This window comes from Aythya ferina (assembly GCF_964211825.1).
Source record: "Aythya ferina genome assembly, contig: HAP1_SCAFFOLD_29, whole genome shotgun sequence".
In the NCBI taxonomy this organism is placed as follows: Eukaryota; Metazoa; Chordata; class Aves; order Anseriformes; family Anatidae; genus Aythya; species Aythya ferina.
The window spans coordinates 510,128-531,444 of record NW_028181463.1 but is presented as its reverse complement, the minus strand read 5'-3'; the positions used below and the strand labels follow the sequence as shown (position 1 = coordinate 531,444).

Below are 21,317 nucleotides of genomic sequence, written 5' to 3'. Positions count from 1 at the left end.
GGGGTATTCTCAGATTCAATCAGCTGATAATAAAGAGCTTTTCAATTTTGTTGCTCTCAATTCACCCATCTGCAGAGCAGGGCTGCGGGGATTTATTTTTGTATTTTCTGTTTAACTGCCTACCCGACCCTGTTTTCTAAGGCATAAATCCTGGGCATTTCAAATGAAAACTTGTGGAGCCTCAGATGAAAGAGTCCCTTCAGAGTTTCATTTAGAGACAATTTTGAGCCATGCTTAGGCTCATTTGGCCTGTGCTGGCATTTATTGAGCTACAGAAGTATTGCACTCAGAGGTTCATAGAGACATGGTGTCATAGATTATCCCAGGTTGGAAGGGGCCCACAAGGATATTCAAATCCCACCCCTGAATCTATACATGAAAACCCCAAAACTTGCCTATATCTGAGGGGTTTGCCCAAATATTTCTTGAATTCGGACAGCCTCAGCGCTGTCACCACTTCTATGTGGTACCTGTTCCAGTGCCTAAGGAACATAGACACTGCTGCCTGCCCATGTCCTGGCTGGGAACTTGTTTCTCTCTCCCCAAATCTCTTCCCTGTCCAAGGCCAATAGACCCCATTCCACAAGCTGTGTGCTGAGACTCACTCAGGTTCCCCGCCACCGCAAGTCTCTGAACGCACAGAAACTAAAAAAGCCTTCCTCTTCAGATAATCCAAGCCTCAGTCTTCCTCTGGAAAAAATCCTTTTATAAATGCCATTCCCTACAGCATCTTCTAGTCCACATTAAATGTAGAGTAAAAGCCACCCTGCCAGATGCTATCAGCCATCAGATGTGCCAGCTGCAGAAGACCCCTCTGGCAACCCCACCTGCATTGCCTTGCTGCCAGAGCCTCATGGTGTCAAGAGCCTGCAGATGTGTCCTGCCACACGCTGCCCTCTGTTGTTGCGCTCCTCAGTGCCTCCAAACCCTCTCTCCTTCTCTCCTCTCTGTGTGCCAGCTGCGGTCAGAGCCCCCAGCCCTGCTGCGCTGTGCAGAGGAGCTGCTCCTGGGCACAGCTGTCTCTCTGCAGTGCTTGCCAGGAGCTCCTCTTGGGCCCAGGAGCCCGGCCCAGCTCAGCAGCACAGCACCCGACCATGGCATTTCTTGCTCTGTGCTCCTGGGCTCCCTCGAGCTGTCCCCAAGGCCTCAGGGCTGACAGCTCCCCAAGAGCAGCAGGGTCTCTGCTGGGGTGTGCTCGCTGAGGCAGACTGAACTGATCATCTACTGCTCCTCTCTGAACACAAGATTTTTAGAAGTGTGATTTGTGCTGTTGGACTGTGGTTGTCAAACATGATGTGCTTTAACCTGGCGGGCAGCTCAGCACCACACAGCTGTTAGCTCACACCAACCCCCCCACATGCTTATCGGTTGAGGTCAGGGCAGTTGAAAGGACTGAAATGGTAGAGAAAGAATTATAATAGCACTTATTTTTAGTACTATTATTGTTATGTACACAGCAAGCTATGCACAGTGCAATTGATCATTACTGACTGATGTCCAGCCTGTCCCCAACTGGTAGAACATTCTGGTAACCATCTACACCTTCTTTGACCTTCAACAAGTCCACAAATGGAAGGGTCCTCCCAGGGACTGGGCAAGGTAGACAGCTCTTTAAAATCCTCTCTCTTGAAGGCAGCTATCCCGAAACTCCAGCTGTACCCTTTTGGATCTTGGAAGTACCCTCTCGTGGGGAAGTCTATGTCAAGGTTTCATAGATCAACATTCTTCTCCCTCCTTTCTTTTCTGGGCAGTAGTTCTTTTCCATTCTCAGGAGCCTGATTTTCACACCCACTGTTTTCTCCTGCATGTAGAAGCAGTGGAATCTGGCAAAGGTTGGTGCTCTGGCCTAGCAAGAGCAGACCTGGGGGGTCTGGTCTAGGCCCCAGACTAGACCTGGGGTCTGTCACAGGGGCTGGAGTGGCTGCAGGACATGTCAGAGGTGTTGGAGTAGCTTCAGGGCCCATCACAGGGGTTGTAGTGACACTGAGTGAGGCTTCCTTTGGAATTCCCTTTGGAATTGCCAAGGTGATAACCCCTCCTTTTCAAGCACTTCTGCAGTTTTTAAGGATTCTGCACGTGCTCAGGGGGGAAGTTCCAAAGCACTGGAGATGCCCACTGCTCTAGGTGCCTGCCCAGATCCTCCCATGCTCCCTGCCACTCCTAACTCTCCGGCCTTGGGGCAGGTCTCTGGAGGGCATTCTTCAAGAGTTGCTTATCCTTAAACAACAGTTGAAACACATTCAGGAGACATCACAATAGGACCATCCCATGGATATTCTAAGCTTTGTAGAGCTGTTGTAATTAGCCTGGAGGAGAAGGGGAAGTGAAGGAGATAGTGAAGAAGTGGAGAAGTGTCCCTCCCTTTTCTCCCCCTAGATTGGCTCCCTAAAGCAAAAAAGTCGAGTGTAATTCTTAATAGTTTCTGAGTGATGGTTCCTGAGGTATGGAGGTGATGGCAATGCTCAGTACAAAGAACAGATTTGTCACATGACCAGTAATTTTCCTGACTCATAAGCCAGTGCTACACAACATAGCAAAATAACTTTAAACCAGACCCAGAAATGATAAAGAGCACAACGGGAACACGTGTAGTAAGTAATGTGCTATACAACACATTTCTGAAAACAAGCCCAACAGACCTGAGATCCAAAATGTCGACCTTGTGATCAGCAACTATTAAACTGGTCTAATGCTTATAACAATTTAACTTTAGCACTCTGTGGTAAGATCTGTCATTATCTCAACACTTTGTGCCTCACACTGGGTGCCAAAAAGACTTCTGTGGTTTAACGCGACAGTTTGAGTACATGGAATTATTTGAAGAGGTCCAGAGGAGGACCACAAAGATGACCAACAGGCTGGAGCACTTCTGCTATGAAGGCATGCTGAGAGAACTGTTACTACTCAGCACCGGAGAAACCTTAGAGCAACCTACCAGTGCTTAGAGAGGACCTACAGGAAAGCTGGGGAGACAGTCTTTGTCTGAGGGTGTAGTGATAGGACAAGAAGTAATGACTTTAAACTAGAAGAGGGCAGGTTTAAATTAGATATATGGAAGAAATTCTTTCCTCTGAGGATGATGAGGCATTGGAACAGGTTTTCTGGAAAAGCTGTGAACGTCCCATCCCTGGAAGTGTTCAAGGACAGGTTGGAATGAGTTTTGAGGAACCCGGTCTAGTGCGAAGTGTCCCTGCCCACAGCAGGGGGCGTGGAACAAGAAGATCTTTAGGTCCCCTCCAAGCCAAACCATTCTATGATTCTATGATCCCATGTTTCTATGATTGTCTATGATACTGCCATCATTGACCATGTGAAACTCATGAAGGCTCTCCTCAGAGATTTTAACCAAGCCCTTTCCCAAAATTTCACCATCCCCTTGGCCAGTCCTCAGGTTGCTTAGAGTTGGTTTTGGAAGAATGAGAGAGGTGCTGGTACAGCTGCTGACATCATCATAAGACCTGTCTCAAAGACCTTGGAAAGGACAAATTGATTAAAGTAATTCCTCAAGACTTAGAAAAGGCAGATGTCAAACCCATCTTCTACTAGAAGGCTGAGCAAAAGGATGATTAAGCCTAACCAAGGACTATAACGCCAGCCTTCACCCTAGTCCCCAATCAAGAACTAAACAAATCTCCAATCTCCAAAGCTTGATCTTCCCCTATAAATTGAGCAGGCATCTTGAGAAGAACACTGATCCTTCCCTTAAAGCCCTACCATTCCCATAACCCTAGAAGGTGACCTCTAATCCTTAAATGTTAATCTGAACACCTAATTACCAAAACTCTCCACCATGCACACAACACATCTCAGCTTCAACCCCACTTCTACCCGTAACTTCAGCTGTTTGTCCCCTTGGGGCAGGGCAGGGACTGCGAGGTCCTGCAGCAGTCCCATGGCATTGGAAGAGGCATGTGAGGTGACAGGTATGTGATCAGATCAGAGACCACAAGGAGGAGCTGGCTGGGAATGCTGGGATGGGATCAGGTGTGCCTCAGGATGTGCTGGGCCTGCAGGAGGCACATGGCTGTTGAAGGAGGCTGGGAGGCTACTTCTGTCTCTGGATCTGACAGACCAGCAGGAGGAATGTAGCACAGATAGGGACCATAAAGGGCAGAAGCATGCTCAAGGCATTGAAGATGATGGTGAGGCATCTTCTGTTGTGGTCAGGTGAGAGACCACAGGAAGGCTGATGGGATGGGAGTCATGCTTGAGGTATAGCTAGTGAGACCATAGAATCAGAGAATGGCAAGGGACTTTAAAGATCACCTATTGCCAGCCCTCTGGCCATAAGCAGGGATGCCCCCCATGAGAACAGGTTGCCCAGAGCCCTTTGGACAGGAATCCCTTCCTCTGTTGCATCAGCTACACCTCTCAGCTTGGTGTCATCTGCACACTTGCTGAGGGTGCACTCGACCCCACTGTCTATGTCATCAGTAATAATATTAAACAATACGGGTCTGAGGACAGACCCCTGAGGTACAAGACTCATCACCAGCCTCCACTTGGACATAGAGCCATTGAGCACCACTCCCTGCACGTGACCTTCAGGCCAACTCCTTACCCACTGAATGGTTCACCCATCAAATGCATATCTCTCTAATTTGGAGATCAGGATGTCATGTGGGACCATGGCAATGGTCTTACAGAAGTCCAAGTAGATGACATTGGTCGGTCTTCCCTTGTTGTCTGATGTGGTCACTCCATTGTAGAAAGCCACCAAATTGGTCAGGCAAGATTTATCCTTTGGTGAAGCCATGCTGGGTGTCTGAGATCACCTCTTTGTCTTGCATGTGCCTTGACATCGATTCCAGGAGGATCTTTTCCATGATCTTGCCAGACACAGAGGTGAGGCTCAGCATTCAATAGTTCCACGGCTTCTCATTTCTACCCTTTTTAAAAATGGGAGTGATGTTTTCCTTTTTCCGGTCAGCAGGGACTTCACCCGACTGACAGGACTCTTCAAATATGATGGGGAGATGCTTGGCAACTACATCAGCCAGTTCCCTCAGGACCCTGGGATGCATGTCATCAAGCCCCATAGACTTGTACTTGTTGAGTTTCTTCAGGTGGTCTCAAACATGCTCTTCACTTAGAGTGGGTGGGACTTTGCACCCCCAGCCTCCATCCGTGGGTTCAGGGAAATGAAAGACTTGGGAAGCCTGACTTGCAGAGAAGACTGAGGCAACAATGTTGTTGAGTCCCTCAGCCTTCTCCATGTCTGTCATTCTCATCCATCACAAGGCGTACACTCTCCTTGGCCTTTTTTTTATGAGCAGTGAATCTGAAGAATCCCTTCCTATTATTCCTTGCATCCCTTGAGAAGATCAATTCCATCTGTGCCTTAACTTTCCTTATCCCATCCCTGCACACCCAAAACTGAAACATGTGAGAGGGCCTGGGAAAAGGAACCCTGGCTCCATAGAAGCCACTTGGGAAACAGAAATTGTAGGTAGGAAGCATGATTTTGTGGAGGTGCAAAGCTGATGGGCACATTGTGCAGGATGCTCCTAAAGACCCATATGTCCTTTTCCCTCCTGACTACAATGCTACTTCCTTCTCAGGAATGGGGTAGCCAACAGAGATGAGACAGATACACTGAGATGTTAAATGTCATCAGAAAGCTGATCCCAATAAAATATGGCACAGTCTGGAGCAGCTTAGACAAGAGACTGTAGATGCTAGATGCTACACTAACACTGATTTAAAACAGTCATGTATTGCCATCACCTTATTTGAACCAGTAATTTTAATCAGTAAAACTAAATGCTACTAAATACTAAACACTACTCGACCTCTCTGAGAGGATTCCACTACTCAAAGTATGCATTGAAGAAAAACACAGCCCATAGCCCCTTTCCCTTACCATTCCCTTACCTTTACACTCCTGCTTACCCCAATCCCTACCCTAAACACTAACATTAAAATGCACTATTTAGCCCTAGAGAAGTTGTTGGCAGGCCTTAAAATTCCCTAAACCACAGGGTTTGCCCATATACTTATGACAGACCTGATATGCACAGAAGAACACCAAAGGTTCCCATTAAACCTGTGTTTTTTCCTCTAACCTAGAATGGTGAGCCCAAGTCCTTAAAGGACTAGAGAGAGGTCAGCCCTACGTCAGGATGTCCTGACCCAGCAGAAGGAATGTGACTGTGAGGTCACTTCTGTCTCTGCACTTGATAGGGCAGAAGCAGGAACATGTCACAGAAAGGGACTGTGAGGTCACTTGTGTCTGGAGGTGTCAGGTCAGCCTTGACTTCTCCCTGGGATCTGCACTTTTAGGCTGACATCTGGCAGTGGCCCTGCTAGGCCAGCACAAGGCACCTGCTTGGCATGCTGACTGGGGGATCCCCTCTGCCTCCAGAGCCAGGAGGACCCAGGCAGAAAGAAGGCCCCCAGATGGGTTGTCCTGTCCCTTCTGCTTGAGTCCATGAGTGGGCAGCAACAGGCACAAGGCTTGGCTGGGTCTCCACAAGAAGCTGCAAGGCCAGCAGCAGGCCCCTGGCTTGGAAGATGCTGCTGAGGTGACTTGTGTCTGGTTGGCTGATAGGCTGCAAGGAGCCTGCTGGGTTGGGATGCCTACTTCAGGAGTGATTTCCACCCTGATGGAGCTTCCTTTGGTAGTAGGAAAGAGCAGGAGAGAAAAAAATTCTTTGGTGTATACCTTGGAAGTTATACATTAGCACGATAGAATAAGAAATGTCCCTCAAAGTGTCTCACTGTGGTGCCAGAAGTCACCCTCTGATCAGACCCTGACTTTGTGTTTCAAGGAACAGCTGGTGAGGACTGACGAGACATGGGTGAAACAAAGGATGAGAGGAAGGTTGTGGACAGAGATGGGTGTCTGCAGACTTCAAGGAAATAAGTCAGAATGTGATAGAGTCTGCAGAGGAGAAGGCAGAGGGTGCTGGTAAAAATGGCAGGCCCAACAGCCCTGAGGTTTCTGTCCCCTTGGCTAGAGCTTAGGAGGAGATATGTTATATTCATTCTGATGAGGCCCCATAGATTCCTTGCAACATTGTGAAGCTCCTTGAAGATGTCATACCAGTGTTCTTCTCATGGCATCACACTGCCCACCATATCCCACAGACCCCAGCAAGAGCCTTGAGCTGGACTAGGGGGTGCAGGATCTCCTTTCCCAGTTCCAGGGGTCAGGCCTTGGCTCTTTTGCTTCACTAAAGCCAGCCAAGACTTTTCTCAGCACAGTGCTTTGCCTGTCTGTAACCATGGCCTCCAATTATCTGCCCTAACAAGGCCCTGGGGAGGCTTTGTTAGTAACAGCCCTCAGTGGGGCCCATTAATACTCCAAGTCACTTCAACTTGTCCTTCTGACTTTACTTTCTCTAGCAGTTGCATCATTCTCCTCTCAGTAACTGAGCTTCATAGACTCAGCACCACAATACACCATGGAACTCATTAAAATGAAGAAATTCCTAACATCTCCTCCATAGTTTTCTTTAAGGTTTCATGCCTTGTGCAGCTAATTGCAGAGTTTACATGACGTAGTTAAGGGAAAAGATTTCACAAAGCACAGAATAAAAATATTTTCTTATTTCAAAGGCTGAATGTTGTTGCATTTCAGTTTGGAGCATCATTCTCCTATTGCTATTCATCCAGGGTGACTTCTTTGGAGACCTTTATCAGGAGGAAAAGCAGAGACTGGAGGTCTGACACCTCCACTGCCAGCAGTGGTCTTTGTCCCTGTAAGTGCAGCCCAGCCCAGCACATGAAACCCTTTCTAAGACATGTCAGGGGTTCCTTGGGAGAAAATAAAATATAAAATAAAATAAAATAAAATAAAATAAAATAAAATAAAATAAAATAAAATAAAATAAAATAAAATAAAATAAAATAAAAGTTGAAATGAGCATTTGGAATCTGAGAAATTCAGCTTGAATTGCAGTAGACAATTCAAGAACCTGGACAGCCATGGTTCTCTTGGGTCTTCTGTGGCAAACTAGGGATGAAAACTAAAGAAAATACCTCTTCAAGTGGCTGTAGCTGTACCCATGAGCGTGGCCTCTTTTGGGAAATTGCCCCTTCCAGCCACGGAAACCTAAACTGAGTAAAGTGAAAACACCTGCCCATTCAATGGAGTAGGGCAAAGTCCTGCTTCCTGTGCTATAGATGCAGAAGGCAAAAAGAATTGCATTGTGCCTGACACTGCTCTGGGACGTGTCACCCAGGTCAGGCAACTTTGCCTTAGTGCTGACAAGTCCATCACTAAACCATGCTCCCAAGCTCTACATCTACACCTTGGCTCTCCAGTCGATGACCCAGCTCATGGATGGCAATCAGGGAGTCTCGGTTACCGCGATGCTGCCTCAGGTGTGCCAATATGGTAGCCATTGACACCTGCTGTTCTTCAGCCCTCAGCAAACCCCCAACAGAAGGATTCTGTGGAAGGCCAAACAAGGTAGACAACTGGTTCATGTCCTTTGTCTCCAAGACAGCTCTGCCAAAGCCCCACCGGTGGTGCCCTTTTGGAAGTTTGCAGTTCCCTCTCCTGAAGCAGTCTATGCCGAGGATGCACATAGCCTCTGAGCTAGTCCCATTGGGGTGTCTGATATATGGAGTAATATTTGTGTCAAGAAGATGGTTTACATAAAGAAGGGGGACATGTGGGGGTGTAGCCATGGGGGTTGGCAAGCTCCATGGTTGATGATACCATCAGACTGTTAAGGATGAGGCCATCAGGAATGAAAAAGAGTTTAGAGGGAACATAGAAGGGTGAGGACCTGTAACCCCGGTCATGGAACTTTACCTCAGTACTGACAAGTCCATCACTAAGCCACGGTACCAAGCTCTACGTCGACATCATGTCAGATGTTCACGTGTGCAGGCAGACAGTTCAACCTTTGTGTGATTGTGCGCTCTCTGACAAGACAGCAGCATCTGGAGCTGCAGGAAAGTTTGGATAATACAGGAGTAACCAGCTGCATTGAATTGCAGCACAGAGTCACAGAATGGTAGGCGATGGAAGGATGCCTGGTTGCACCTTTTCTGTGCTTCCTTCTCATGCATGCTCTCAGTTTCTCTGGAGCTGTGTCCTGAATGTTATGGGGTTGTGCAGGTCTAAATTAGAAGGGCCAAAGGAAGGTGATTAAAGGATTGGAGCATCTCAATCCCATCCAATTGGTTCCTAGCCTGAATCAAGAGGAGTGTGGACAGCAGGTTGAGAGAGGTGATCCTCCCCCTTTACGCAGATCTGGTGAGGCCACACCTGGAATAGTGTGGGCAGTAAGGGGCTCCCCAGTACAGGAGGGGCATAGAATGTCTAGAGAGGGTCCAGCATAGAGCCAGGAAGGTGATTAAGGGATTTGAGCATCTGTCCTCTGAGGAAAGACTAAACACGCTGGGCCTGTTTAGCCCAGAGAAGAGGAGATTGAGAAGGGATCTTATCAACCTCTACAAATACCTGAGGGGACAATGTAAAGAGAATGGTGCCAAAATCTTCTTAGTGGTGGCCAGTGATAGGACCTGGCAGCCTTCCATCCCCTACCCTTCTGTGACTCTGTGCTGCAATTCCATTCAGCTGGTTACTTCTGTATTATCCAAACTTTCTTACAGCTCCCGATGCTGCGATCTTGTCAGAGACAGGACAATCACATGAAGGTAGAACTGTTTGCCTGCAGACAATAGCTGTTAACAGAATGGAGCATCAATGTGGGTGAACAAGGAGAAAATACAGGATTTTGCCTACAGAAACCTCTTGGCATTTACAAGGAGAAGAGCCCAGTCCCGCACCGGAGAAAGAGTAACCCCACACATCAGGGCAGGCTGGGACCCTACTGAGTGAGTAGTGGCCAGGAGGAGAGGAGCATGGCCATCAAGAAGATCTGAGTTATCAGACTCAGCTGAGATCTATAAGAGACCACCAACAGAAGGGACTGCAGCCAGCAGGGAAAGAGGTGCAGCTGTGAGAGTCCTTAGGAAAGGCTGCTGTGGAAAGGATTAAGGGCTGTGACAAGACAGAGTCCCAGCAGGACCCAGGTCTTTGTGCCCATGGCTAGGTTGTTGTCTCTGCCACTGAGGCCCATGAGCAGACAGCTGATTGTTAAAGCACCAGGGCCTCATTGCCTCCTCGCCCCCAACCATGAACCAGGCAGGCGTCATACCATTCTCCTGCACTTGGCCATGCACATCCCCATCTCCTACTGCTTCACAAAGAGCCATGAGCAATTTGGGAAGAGAAAGGATCTCCTTCCTAGGGAACATGGGTCAAGGCCTGACCCTTGTGCTGGTGAAACACATCCAGTTTTCCTATACATTAGTGTCACCTTCACATTGCCTTTGTCTCCTTGTCCTCACTGCCTCCAGGGTTCTGCTCTAACGAGCTCCAAGGGAGGCTGTGTCAGTGCTGGCCCTCAGGGGGACACTGCAGGAAACTTGCCTCTGACTTGGACTTCTGGAGAGATGTCTTCAATTGTCTCTGAGTGCCTGAGGTTCATGGGCTCATCAGCAAAGCCGCCAGAGGGGCGATTGCAGTGCCTTGGTCTGGTGCTGTGCTGCTGAGCTGGCCCGGGCTCATGGGACAGAGAGAGCTCGTGGCAAGAGGGCCGTGGTGCAGAGAGACAGCTGTGCCCAGGAGCAGCTCCTCTGCACAGCGCAGCAGGGCTGGGGGCTCTGACCGCAGCTGGCACACAGAGAGGAGAGGAGAGAGGGCTTGGAGGCACTGAGGAGTGCAACAACAGAGGGCAGCGTGTGGCAGGACACATCTGCAGGCTCCTGAAACCGTGAGGCTCTGGCAGCAGGGCACTGCAGGTGGGGTTGCCAGAGGGGTCTTGTACGGCTGGCACATCTGATTACTGATAGCATCTGTCAGGATGGGTCTCTTTGTTTCTCCAGAAACGAGTAGAAAACGCTTTAGAGAATGGCATTTATGATTGGAGTTTTCAACAATAAGACCAAGGCAGGGGCTACCTGAAAGGCAAGACTTTTCCTGTAGCCTGTGCTTGCAGATACCTGTGGTAGGGTGGAGGCTGGTTTCATGGTAATAGGTGGTCAGGTTTGTACTGCAGACTGAGACTCCTAGAACATTGCAGTGAGAGATCAATATTGAATCAATGAACTTCATAAAGTCCCTTCCCACACCTCAGCCCAGAAACTACACCAACATCATCATTGTGGTCCTCTCAGGTTTTATCCTAGCTGATCTTTAGGAGCTGTGAACCCTCCAATGCCCAGTGCTCTGTCTTTGGGAGGTCTCAGCCAATTTGAGATGACTACCGATTGCCTGCAATGAGCATGAACTGACTCTTCTGCAGGCAGAGCTGCAGCACAGGAGGGTCTGCTGAGTGTCCGTCTGTCCCTCCCTGGCCTTGCCTCCCCTGGCAGCAGCACGCTGGCATTCCTCCTGGCTTCTCCAGCTGGCCATGCTGCTGCTGGTCTTGTTCCCAGGCTGGCTGGGGATGGGGGTTTAGATGCCCATGGAGTTAGTCCTCAGTGTGCTTGGAGGAAAGGGAGTACGGGGACTGGTTTAGTTGAGGTACTTTTTAGGTACCTCAAGGGAGGCTGTAGCGAGGTGGGGGTTGGCCTGTTCTCCCACGTGCCTGGTGACAGGACGAGGGGGAATGGGTTTAAGTTGAGCCAGGGGAGTTTTAGGCTAGATGTTAGGAAGAACTTCTTCACTGAAAGGGTTGTGAGGCACTGGAACAGGCTGCCCAGGGAAGTGGTGGAGTCACCATCCCTGGAAGTCTTCAAAAGACGTTTAGATGTAGAGCTTAGGGATATGGTTTAGTGGAGGGCTGTTAGCGTTAGGTTGGAGGTTGGACTCGATGACCTTGAGGTCTCTTCCAACCTAGAAAATTCTGTGATTCTGTGATTCTGTGGTTTAGGGGTCTGGAGTTGGGCACTTTGAGCCTCGATGTCTCTGCTCTCAGCAGTATCCTGGTTTGTTTCAGGCAAACATAAGAGTGCAATTGTCCAGTAGGTCAAAGAGACACCAGCACAGGGCAGTTGACACTAGGACTAACACACAGACTTGATGTGCTCTCTCAAGGACACTGCACTGAAGCCATCACCACGTTGATGACACACAAGGATTTACTGTGAATACAGTGGGGCTGCTAGAACAAAAGAGACAAAAGAAAAATCATCATATTATCTTTACCACTTGCTTAGGGCAGGACTGACTCCCACATTGCCCACAGCAAGTCGCGTGCTCTCAGTGACACCCTCTAGCAGCACCAGCCAGAACTCATGAAAAGGACCTGTCAAAAGTCTGAATGGAAGTGGAGAATCATTTGGGAGGGATTAAATGAAAAATGGAATGAGTTTTCCTCTGAAATGAGAAATGAAGGCTAAAAAGAAAAATGGATATTAATGTATATATATATATTTTCCTGTAAGATAACTCTGTTAAGATAGCTCTGATAAACACTCAGTGTTTTTCTGTTCCTTGTGCAGGACCCCAAGCCCAGAAATAGGAAATGCCCAACAGCAGCTCAGTGAGCGAGTTCCTCCTGCTGGCATTTGCAGACACGCGCGAGCTGCAGCTCCTGCACTTCGCGCTCTTCCTGGGCATCTACCTGGCTGCCCTCCTGGGCAACGGCCTCATTCTCACCGCCATAGCCTGCGACCACCGCCTCCACACCCCCATGTACTTCTTCCTCCTCAACCTCGCCCTCCTCGACGTGGGCTGCATCTCCACCACTCTGCCCAAAGCCATGGCCAATGCCCTCTGGAACACCAGGGCCATCTCCTATCAAGGATGTGTTGCCCAAGTTCTCTTTTCTGTTTTCTTCTTTGGCTCAGAGTTTTCCCTTCTCACTGTCATGGCCTATGACCGCTATGTTGCCATCTGCAAGCCCCTGCACTACGGGAACCTCCTGGGCAGCAGAGCTTGTGCCCAGATGGCAGCAGCTGCCTGGGGCAGTGGCTTTCTTAATGCTGCCCTGCACACGGCCAATACATTTTCCCTGCCCCTCTGCCAAGGCAGTGCTGTGGACCAGTTCTTCTGTGAAATCCCCCACATCCTCAAGCTCTCCTGTTCAGATGCCTACCTCAGGGAAGTTGGGCCACTTGTGTTTAGTGTTTATTTAGCCTTTGGTTGTTTTGTTTTCATCGTGTTATCCTACGTGCAAATCTTCAGGACAGTGCTGAGGATGCCCTCTGAGCAGGGCCGGCACAAAGCCTTTTCCACTTGCCTCCCTCACCTGGCCGTGGTCTCCCTCTTTATCAGCACTGGCATGTTTGCCTACCTGAAACCCCCCTCCATCTCTTCCCCATCCATGGATCTTATTGTGTCACTTCTCTACTCAGTTGTTCCTTCATCAGTGAACCCCCTCATCTACAGCATGAGGAACCAGGAGTTCAAGGATGCAGTAAGGAAACTCTTTGGATACATGCTTCTTTGCAATCAATAATGTTTGTGAGTTCCCTGATTATTTCAGGAACTGTGAGGAAAATTTTTTGTTACTACATTTCTCTATAAATATTTTCTACAAATTATTTGTTTTGATTTAAATTATGTTATCCTTAACCTGCTACCTGTTTTTCTTATTTCTATTTTTTCATTTACAATGACCCAGTCATCTAATTATCGAAAGAAGCAGTTTATGTAGAGAAACAAACAAACAAAAACAACAACAACAACAACAACAACAACAACAAAACACATCAGATCTACATTGTTATCTGCAGCAATCTCTTCCCATCCCCTCTGAAGCTGGGGAACCGGCCCCAGTACACAGGAGGGGCTCAGGACCAAGAGCCCAGCTGCTACATGGAGTTTGGGTCGGGGCTGCTGCTTCCCTGGCGCCATGGCCATGGCCAGCAGCAGGACGTGGCCTTGACACTGCTGCTCTCTTTTGGTTTCCAGTGTGTTCTTCTTTGCTCTTTTATTCAGTTAAGCTGTCAGATCTCCTGTACCTTGGTGACAGTCCTGTTGTCTTTGCAGTGGCATCCCTGTGGCTGCAGGCAGCAGCAGGCACTGTGCAGCCCTGGGTCACAGCTGCCTCCCTGCTAGCACCACAGTTACAGGAGGGTCTTGCTCAGAGGAAACCCAGTATCCTGGATGCCTCTCCAAAGCTGCTGCCAGGAATACAGCCAAGAGGTTGCTCCCTGCTCGTCTGTTTTCTGAGGTTCCTTTTGTGGGGTTCCTCACCGGGGGGCGCAACAACCCCAAGCAGAGCTACAGGCTGGGAGATGAGTGGTTGGAGAGCTGCCTGGCAGAGAAGGACAAGGAACACTGGTTGATAGTCGGCTGAATATGGGCCAGTAGTGTGCTCAGGTGGCCAAGAAAGCCAACGGCATCCTGACTTGCATAAGAAGCAGTGTGACCAGCAGGTGCAGGGAAGTGATTGTCCCACTGTACTCAGCTCAGGTACTGAGAGGAGAGTGATGTAACTGCTTGAGCAAGTAAATTCAGGAGGAAAAGCTGAAGTGACTTGGAGTATTAATGGGCCCCACTGAGGGCTGTTACTAAGAAAGCCTCCCCAGGGCCTTGTTAGGGCAGCTAATTGGAGGCCATGGTTACAGACAGGCAAAGCACTGTGCTGAGAAAATCTTTGCTGGTATCAGTGAAGAAGAGCCAAGGCCCGACCACGGCCACTGGGAGAGGAGACCCTGCACCCCCCTGTCTTGCTCAGGGCTAGTCCTGGGGTCTGTGGGATGTGGTGGGTACTGTGATGCTACTAGAAGAACTTCATTTTGACACCTCCGTAGTCCTGCACAGTGTTGCAAGGAAGCAATGCCAACAGTCAGCATGCCAAGCAGGTGCCTTCTGCTGGCCTAGCAGGGCCACTGCCAGATGTCAGCCCAAAAGTGCAGATCCCAGGGAGAAGGCGAGGCTGACCTGCCACCTCCAGACAGAAGTGACCTCCCAGTCCCTTTCTGTGACACGTTTCTGCTGCTGCCCTATCAAGTGCAGAGACAGAATTGACCTCACAGTCCCTGCCACAGTCACATTCCTCCTGCTGGGGCAGGAGATGCTGAGGCAGAGCTGAGCTCCTCAGAGCATCCCCACCCCTCTTCCCCTTGCGGCCCACAAGCTGATCAGATAGGGTGAGCAAGAGAGTAAAGGTAAGGAAAAGGGGCTATGGGTTGAGTTTTGGCTTGAAGGGATAATTTGAGGTCAGGCATAACAATAGTGGATTCCTGTCAGGGTGTGGACTAGCATTTAGGTTTGGGGATTAATGTCACTGATTAAAATAGTGCAAGGGCTTTACATGACTATTTTAAGTCCGTGTTACAGCAAAATCAACATTGCCTGAATGTTCTAAACTCACAGAAATCATTAATTTCTGCTGGCCAATCTCTTCTTTCCTCCCTCAAATCTCATATCTCTCCTGGCCAGGCTTCTCCTGACTTCCCCATATCAGTCAACTTCAAAGGGGCAGCTTTCTGATGGCTTTCATGATCTCAGAGTATCTGTCTCATATCTGTTGGCTACTGCTGTCTTGAGACTGACATGGCACCGAAGTCAGGATGGAAAAGAACACAAAGGCTGTAGGTGAACCCTGCACAATGTGCCCAGCAGCTCTTGTACCACCCCAAAATTTGGTTTTCTGCCTCCAACTTTTGGATAAGGAATGGCTTCTGTGCTCCCAGGCTATCTTTTTCCAAACCCTCATGCATGGTTCAGTTTGCCCCAAGCATCTTGGAGGCAGTGGCCCCCTCTGTGTAGAAAACTGAATGCAGTGCTAAAGGATGACTTCAGGCAAAAGCTGACACCTCTGACATGACAACCCCTACCCAAGACCTCTTCCACTATGCATCCTACCAGGTACTTAGAAAGAGCCGATCTCAGAAACTACATGCACAGCAAGTGCCTTCTGCTGCCCTACCATGGACACTGGCAGATGTGAGCCTAAAGGCACAGATCCCAGCCAGGAGTCAAGGGTGACCTGTCAGCTACTTCAGAAAGAGCTCAACTCACAGGCCATTTAACAGCCTTTCACTTCCTGCTGGACTTAGTGCTTCTGATACACCACTGAGCTTATAATGCCACACCTACAAAACACCCCGTTTTTGGGCCAGGACCTGTCCAGGTAGAAATGATCTGGTTGTGATCCTGCAAGCTCATGGCACACCTGCTGGGCTCCCAGCCTCTCTGATGCACAGGAGCCAGTTCCGTGTCAGTCCTGGGAGGTGCTAGGGCAGGAGGGACCTTGCAGGCAATGTTCCAGCCCCATGCCTGTTGGCAGTCTCCCAGCTCCTTGTGCACAGTGAAGATCACACTCACATCCAGAAGCCTGAAGCTGGCCTAGAAGACACTCAGGGGAAGTACCCTCCCAGCCCCAGCCTCAGCTGGCAGTGCTGCTCTGCAGAGCGAGGGGGCTGTGGTGCCCGGGGCACGGGGGCACTCTGCAGGGCTGTGCTGGGCAGGCTGGGAGGCAGACCCAGCTCATGGGATCACTGCCATTGACCCAGGGCTGCAAGGAATCACTCGCCAGGCTCCTTTGCTAAGGTTTTTGTGTGTTCTGGGGCTGCAGAGCTCTCCTCTGCTTGCTCACAGCAGACTGAGCACTTGAACTCTGCTCAGGCCACCTTGGAGGAGATCCCCCCTTAGGAGGGAAGTGCTGCAGTGGAGGCCAGCTGTGCCACTGCCGTGCCCACTGCCTGTCCCTGCCTGCAGTCCCAGCTCGGCCCCACAGCTGCACTGGCACCAAGCTGCAGGAGCAGCCGGGCCTGACCCCACCAGCAGGGCTCAGCAGGACAGGGCGGCAGTGGCAAGAGAGCAGCTCTGCATGCCCCAAGCGCTGGTGTTCCCTGGCCGTGCTGCTGGGATGGGACTCTTTTCCTCTGCACCCCTGCACACGGGCACTACCCCTGCAGAGCCAGGCCTGGTCTCAGAGGAAGGACGTAAGACTAAGAAAGCAGTGCAGGCTCCTTCAGTTTGTTTATGTTCACATAGAGCATGGCTGCACATGCCCAGTGCCTATGAACTATGTTTGAAAGGTACAAACTGAAATAGAAAGTTGAAGAACAATATCATTTTAATTGGCAATATTATAGAATCATAGAATCATAGAATATCCTGAGTTGGAAGGGACCCTTAAGGATCATCAAGTCCAACTCTTGACACCGCACAGGTCTGCCCAAAAGTTCAGACCATGTGACAAAGTGCACAGTCCAATCTCTTCTTAAATTCAGACAGGCTCGGTGCAGTGACCACTTCCCTGGGGAGCCTGTTCCAGTGTGCAACCACCCTCTCTGTGAAGAACCCCCTCCTGACGTCCAGCCTAAATTTCCCCTGCCTCAGCTTAACCCCGTTCCCGCGGGTCCTGTCACTGGTGTTAATGGAGAAAAGGTCTCCTGCCTCTCGACACCCCCTTACGAGGAAGTTGTAGACTGTGATGAGGTCTCCCCTCAGCCTCCTCTTCTCCAGGCTGAACAGGCCCAGTGACCTCAGCCGTTCTTCGTACGTCTTCCCCTCCAGGCCTTTCACCATCTTCGTAGCCCTCCTCTGGACACTCTCCAACAGTTTCATGTCCTTTTTATACTGTGGTTCCCAGAACTGCACACAGTACTCGAGGTGAGGCCGCACCAGCGCAGAGTAGAGCAGGACAATCACCTCCCTTGACCTACTAGCGATGCCATGCTTGATGCACCCCAGGACATGGTTGGCCCTCCTGGCTGCCAGGGCACACTGCTGGCTCATATTCAACTTGCTGTCTACCACGACCCCCAGATCCCTCTCTTCTAGGCTGCTCTCCAGCGTCTCATCACCCAGTCTGTACGTGCAGCCAGGGTTTCCCCATCCCAGGTGCAGGACCCGGCACTTGCTCTTATTGAACTTCATGCGGTTGGTGATCGCCCAGCTCTCCAACCTATCCAGATCCCTCTGCAAGGCCTTTCCACCCTCATTCGAGTCCACAACTCCTCCAAGTTTGGTGTCATCAGCAAACTTGCTCAATATACCTTCTATTCCTACATCCAGATCGTTTATAAAAATATTGAAAAGTACCGGCCCTAAAATGGAGCCTTGAGGGACTCCACTGGTGACCGCCCGCCAGCCTGACACAGCCCCATTTACCATAACTTTTTGGGCCCTGCCAGTTAGCCAATTGCTCACCCATCGTATAACGTTTTTATTTAGCTGTATGGTGGACATTTTGTCCAGTAGGATCCTGTGGGATTTTAGGTAATTAGGTAAATTAATATCTGTAATAATCTATGCACAGCCACAAACAAAACAAAAATATTGGCTATTCTTTGTATTATTGACATTAGAAGTCATATGCAGAAGCAGATCAGAAATTTCTTGCATCCAAGACACATCTAGCCATCAATTTCCACAAGGCATGCTTGAGCTCCTGACTCCTCATGCTACAGATGAGGACGTGCTCTGCTGGAGGCACCACTGAGTACAGAACTGCCACCACCAGGTCCAGGGATGGGGAGGAGATGGAGGGGGGCTTCAGGTAGGCAACCATGACAGGCCTGAGGGAGGCAGACACCATGGCCAGGTGAGGGAGGCACATGGAAAAGGCTTTGTGGTGGCCCTGCTATAGACACGACAGGACTGTCACCTAGATCCACAAGGTCGAACCCAAATACACTGCTTCTACATATGGCAGCTGGGCTCCTGGACCTGAGCCCCTCCTGGATGCTGGAGCTGCTTCCCCAGCTCCAGAGGAGATGGGAAGAGAAGGACACTGAGACCAATGAATTTCCGCTGACATCTTTATTGTCTTTCTCTACCAAGGAAGCCTGGTTCTGCATGTACATTAGATGATGTGGTCAAACCTTACACAAGATGTAACATTCAGAATGCTAAGAATGAGATTATTAAAAACAAAATGAAATATTGTTCAAATACTAACAGAGAAATATAATTTAAGAAATGTTGTATCATTTTATTGTTCAAATACTAACAGAGAAATATAATTTAAGAAATGTTGTATCATTTTCCCAAATACTCTTTGATTTCTGTTAGGATTACTATTAATGACAAACTTATGATAACACTAGTAACGATAAAAATGATATGATAGATGATATGCAGAGGCAGGGTGGTGTCACAGAATCACAGAATCACAGAATTTCTAGGTTGGAAGAGACCTCAAGGTCATCGAGTCCAACCTCCAACCTAACGCTAACAGCCCTCCACTAAACCATATCCCTAAGCTCTACATCTAAGCGTCTTTTGAAGACTTCCAGGGATGGTGACTCCACCACTTCCCTGGGTAGCCTGTTCCAATGCCTCACAACCCTTTCTGTAAAGAAGTTCTTCCTAACATCTAACCTAAAACTCCCCTGGCTCAACTTAAGCCCATTCCCCCTCGTCCTGTCACCAGGCACGTGGGAGAACAGGCCAACCCCCACCTCGCTACAGCCTCCCTTGAGGTACCTAAAAAGAGCGATAAGGTCACCCCTGAGCCTCCTCTTCTCCAGGCTGAACAAGCCCAGCTCCCTCAGCCGCTCCTCGTAGGACTTGTTCTCCAGGCCCCTCACCAGCTTCGTCGCCCTTCTCTGCACCCGCTCAAGCACCTCGATGTCCTTCTTGTAGCGAGGGGCCCAAAACTGAACACAGTACTCGAGGTGCGGCCTCACCAGAGCTGAGTACAGGGGGACGATCACCTCCCTAGCCCTGCTGGTCACGCTGTTCCTAATACAAGCCAGGATGCCGTTGGCCTTCTTGGCCACCTGAGCACACTGCTGGCTCATATTCAGCCGACTGTCCACCATCACTCCCAGGTCCTTCTCTGCCTGGCAGCTTTCCAACCATTCCTCTCCCAGCCTGTAGCTCTGCTTGGGGTTATTGCGCCCCAGGTGCAGGACCCGGCACTTGGCCTTGTTAAACTTCATGCAGTTGACCTCAGCCCATCGGTGCAGCCTATCCAGATCCTCCTGCAGAGCTTTCCTACCCTCAAGCAGATCGACACACGCACCTAACTTGGTGTCATCTGCGAACTTACTGAGGGTGCACTCGATGCCCTCGTCCAGATCATCGATGAAGATATTAAAGAGGACCGGCCCCAGTGGCTGGGGCCAACCCTTGGCCCTTCTGCATCACCAAAACCAACCAAGTCTTTTCTTAGCACAGTGCTTTGCCTGTCTGTAACCATGGCCTCCAATTAGCTGCCCTAACAAGGCCCTGGGGAGGCTTTGTTAGTAACAGCCCTCAGTGGGGCCCATTAATACTCCAAGTCACTTCAACTTGTCCTTCTGACTTTAGTTTCTCTAGCAGTTGCATCATTCTCTTCTAGTACCTGAACTTCATAGCCTCAGCACCAAAATACACCATGGAACTCATTAAAACACAGAAACTCCTAAGGAGCCATATCTCTCCCACCACTTTCTTCAAGTATTCAAGACTTGTTCAGCTAATTGGAGAGCTTTCATGTTGTAGTTAAGGGGGAAGATTTCTAAGAGCATCTAATAAAAATCTTTCCTCAATTCAAAGGCTGTTTCAGTTTAGAGCATCATTCTCCTGGATATATTGGTCTAGGGTTTCTCCGTTGAAGCCCTGCTTAGGTGGGAAGAACAGGGGTTTTCCTATTTCAAAACAAACAACAGGAAAACATGCTGCAATTTTCAAAAAAAAAAAAAAAAACAAAACTCAAGTTCCTAATTTTGTTGCCTCCAGTGATGTTTACCTTCCCAAAAGGATGACTGTACATGATATATTTTACAGTGAGTAATAGGAAATTTCAGATAATTTTGTTAATATTAATCCATATCATACTAATTCAATGACAAACGATGAGGGTCTTACTAAGGAAACCATTAGAAAGACTGCTGATAGATGGGTGAGCTTGAACTCACTGAAACTCAAAGAATCAACTGGGTTGGTGAGAGTGGTCTGAATGATTGAAGAGAAAGGAGAGGGCAAACCAGGAGAATGATGGGAAGTGCATAGGTCCAGACAGGCAGCTGGGAGAGGGGACATTCAGCTGTCTGACTGTAAGCAACGAGGGAAAACCTCCAGTGACCCCGTTGTGTTTGAGGCACTTCCTTGGACTGGCAGATGTCAGAAAAGACTTGCAGGAGGCCAGAGCCCTTTGGGAAAATCAGGTGGAGCCAGGTGGAGTTCCCAGGGCACCTCCACTGCCAGCAGTGGTCTTTGTCCCTGTAACTGCAGCCCAGTCCAGCACAGGAACACCCCTTCAAAGACAAACCTCTTCTTCAGTGGGTTCCTTGGATTGACCTAGATCTGAAATGGCCACTGAAAACCTGAGATACTCTCCCTTACTTAAACTAGACACTTGAACATCTGTTGATGACCTTCCTGGGTCATCTTTAGCAAACTCAGGCTGAAAAACTCAAGTATAGCATGCTTCAAATGGCTGAGCCAGAACCCATCAGCTTGCCCCACTTTGCAAATGGCCCCCGTCCAACTAAGGATTTGAAAGCAAAAAGTGTGGAAT

At 49.3% G+C, this 21,317-nt stretch overlaps 2 protein-coding genes across 2 annotated transcripts in view; one reads left to right on the top strand and one right to left on the bottom strand.

Moving 5' to 3' along the window:
- Positions 1-21,317, bottom strand: part of LOC311427854 (olfactory receptor 14C36-like) — a gene marked incomplete at both ends in the record, with an annotated part of 273,414 nt that overhangs the window by 144,379 nt on the left and 107,718 nt on the right. The gene's annotated exons all lie outside the window — the stretch shown is intronic.
- LOC311427934 (olfactory receptor 14C36-like) lies at positions 12,432-13,367 on the top strand (the record flags this gene model as incomplete). The annotated part of the gene is made up of 1 exon (XM_084539513.1): positions 12,432-13,367. The coding sequence occupies one exon, from the start codon at positions 12,432-12,434 to the stop codon at positions 13,365-13,367; it is 936 nt and encodes a 311-aa protein (XP_084395639.1).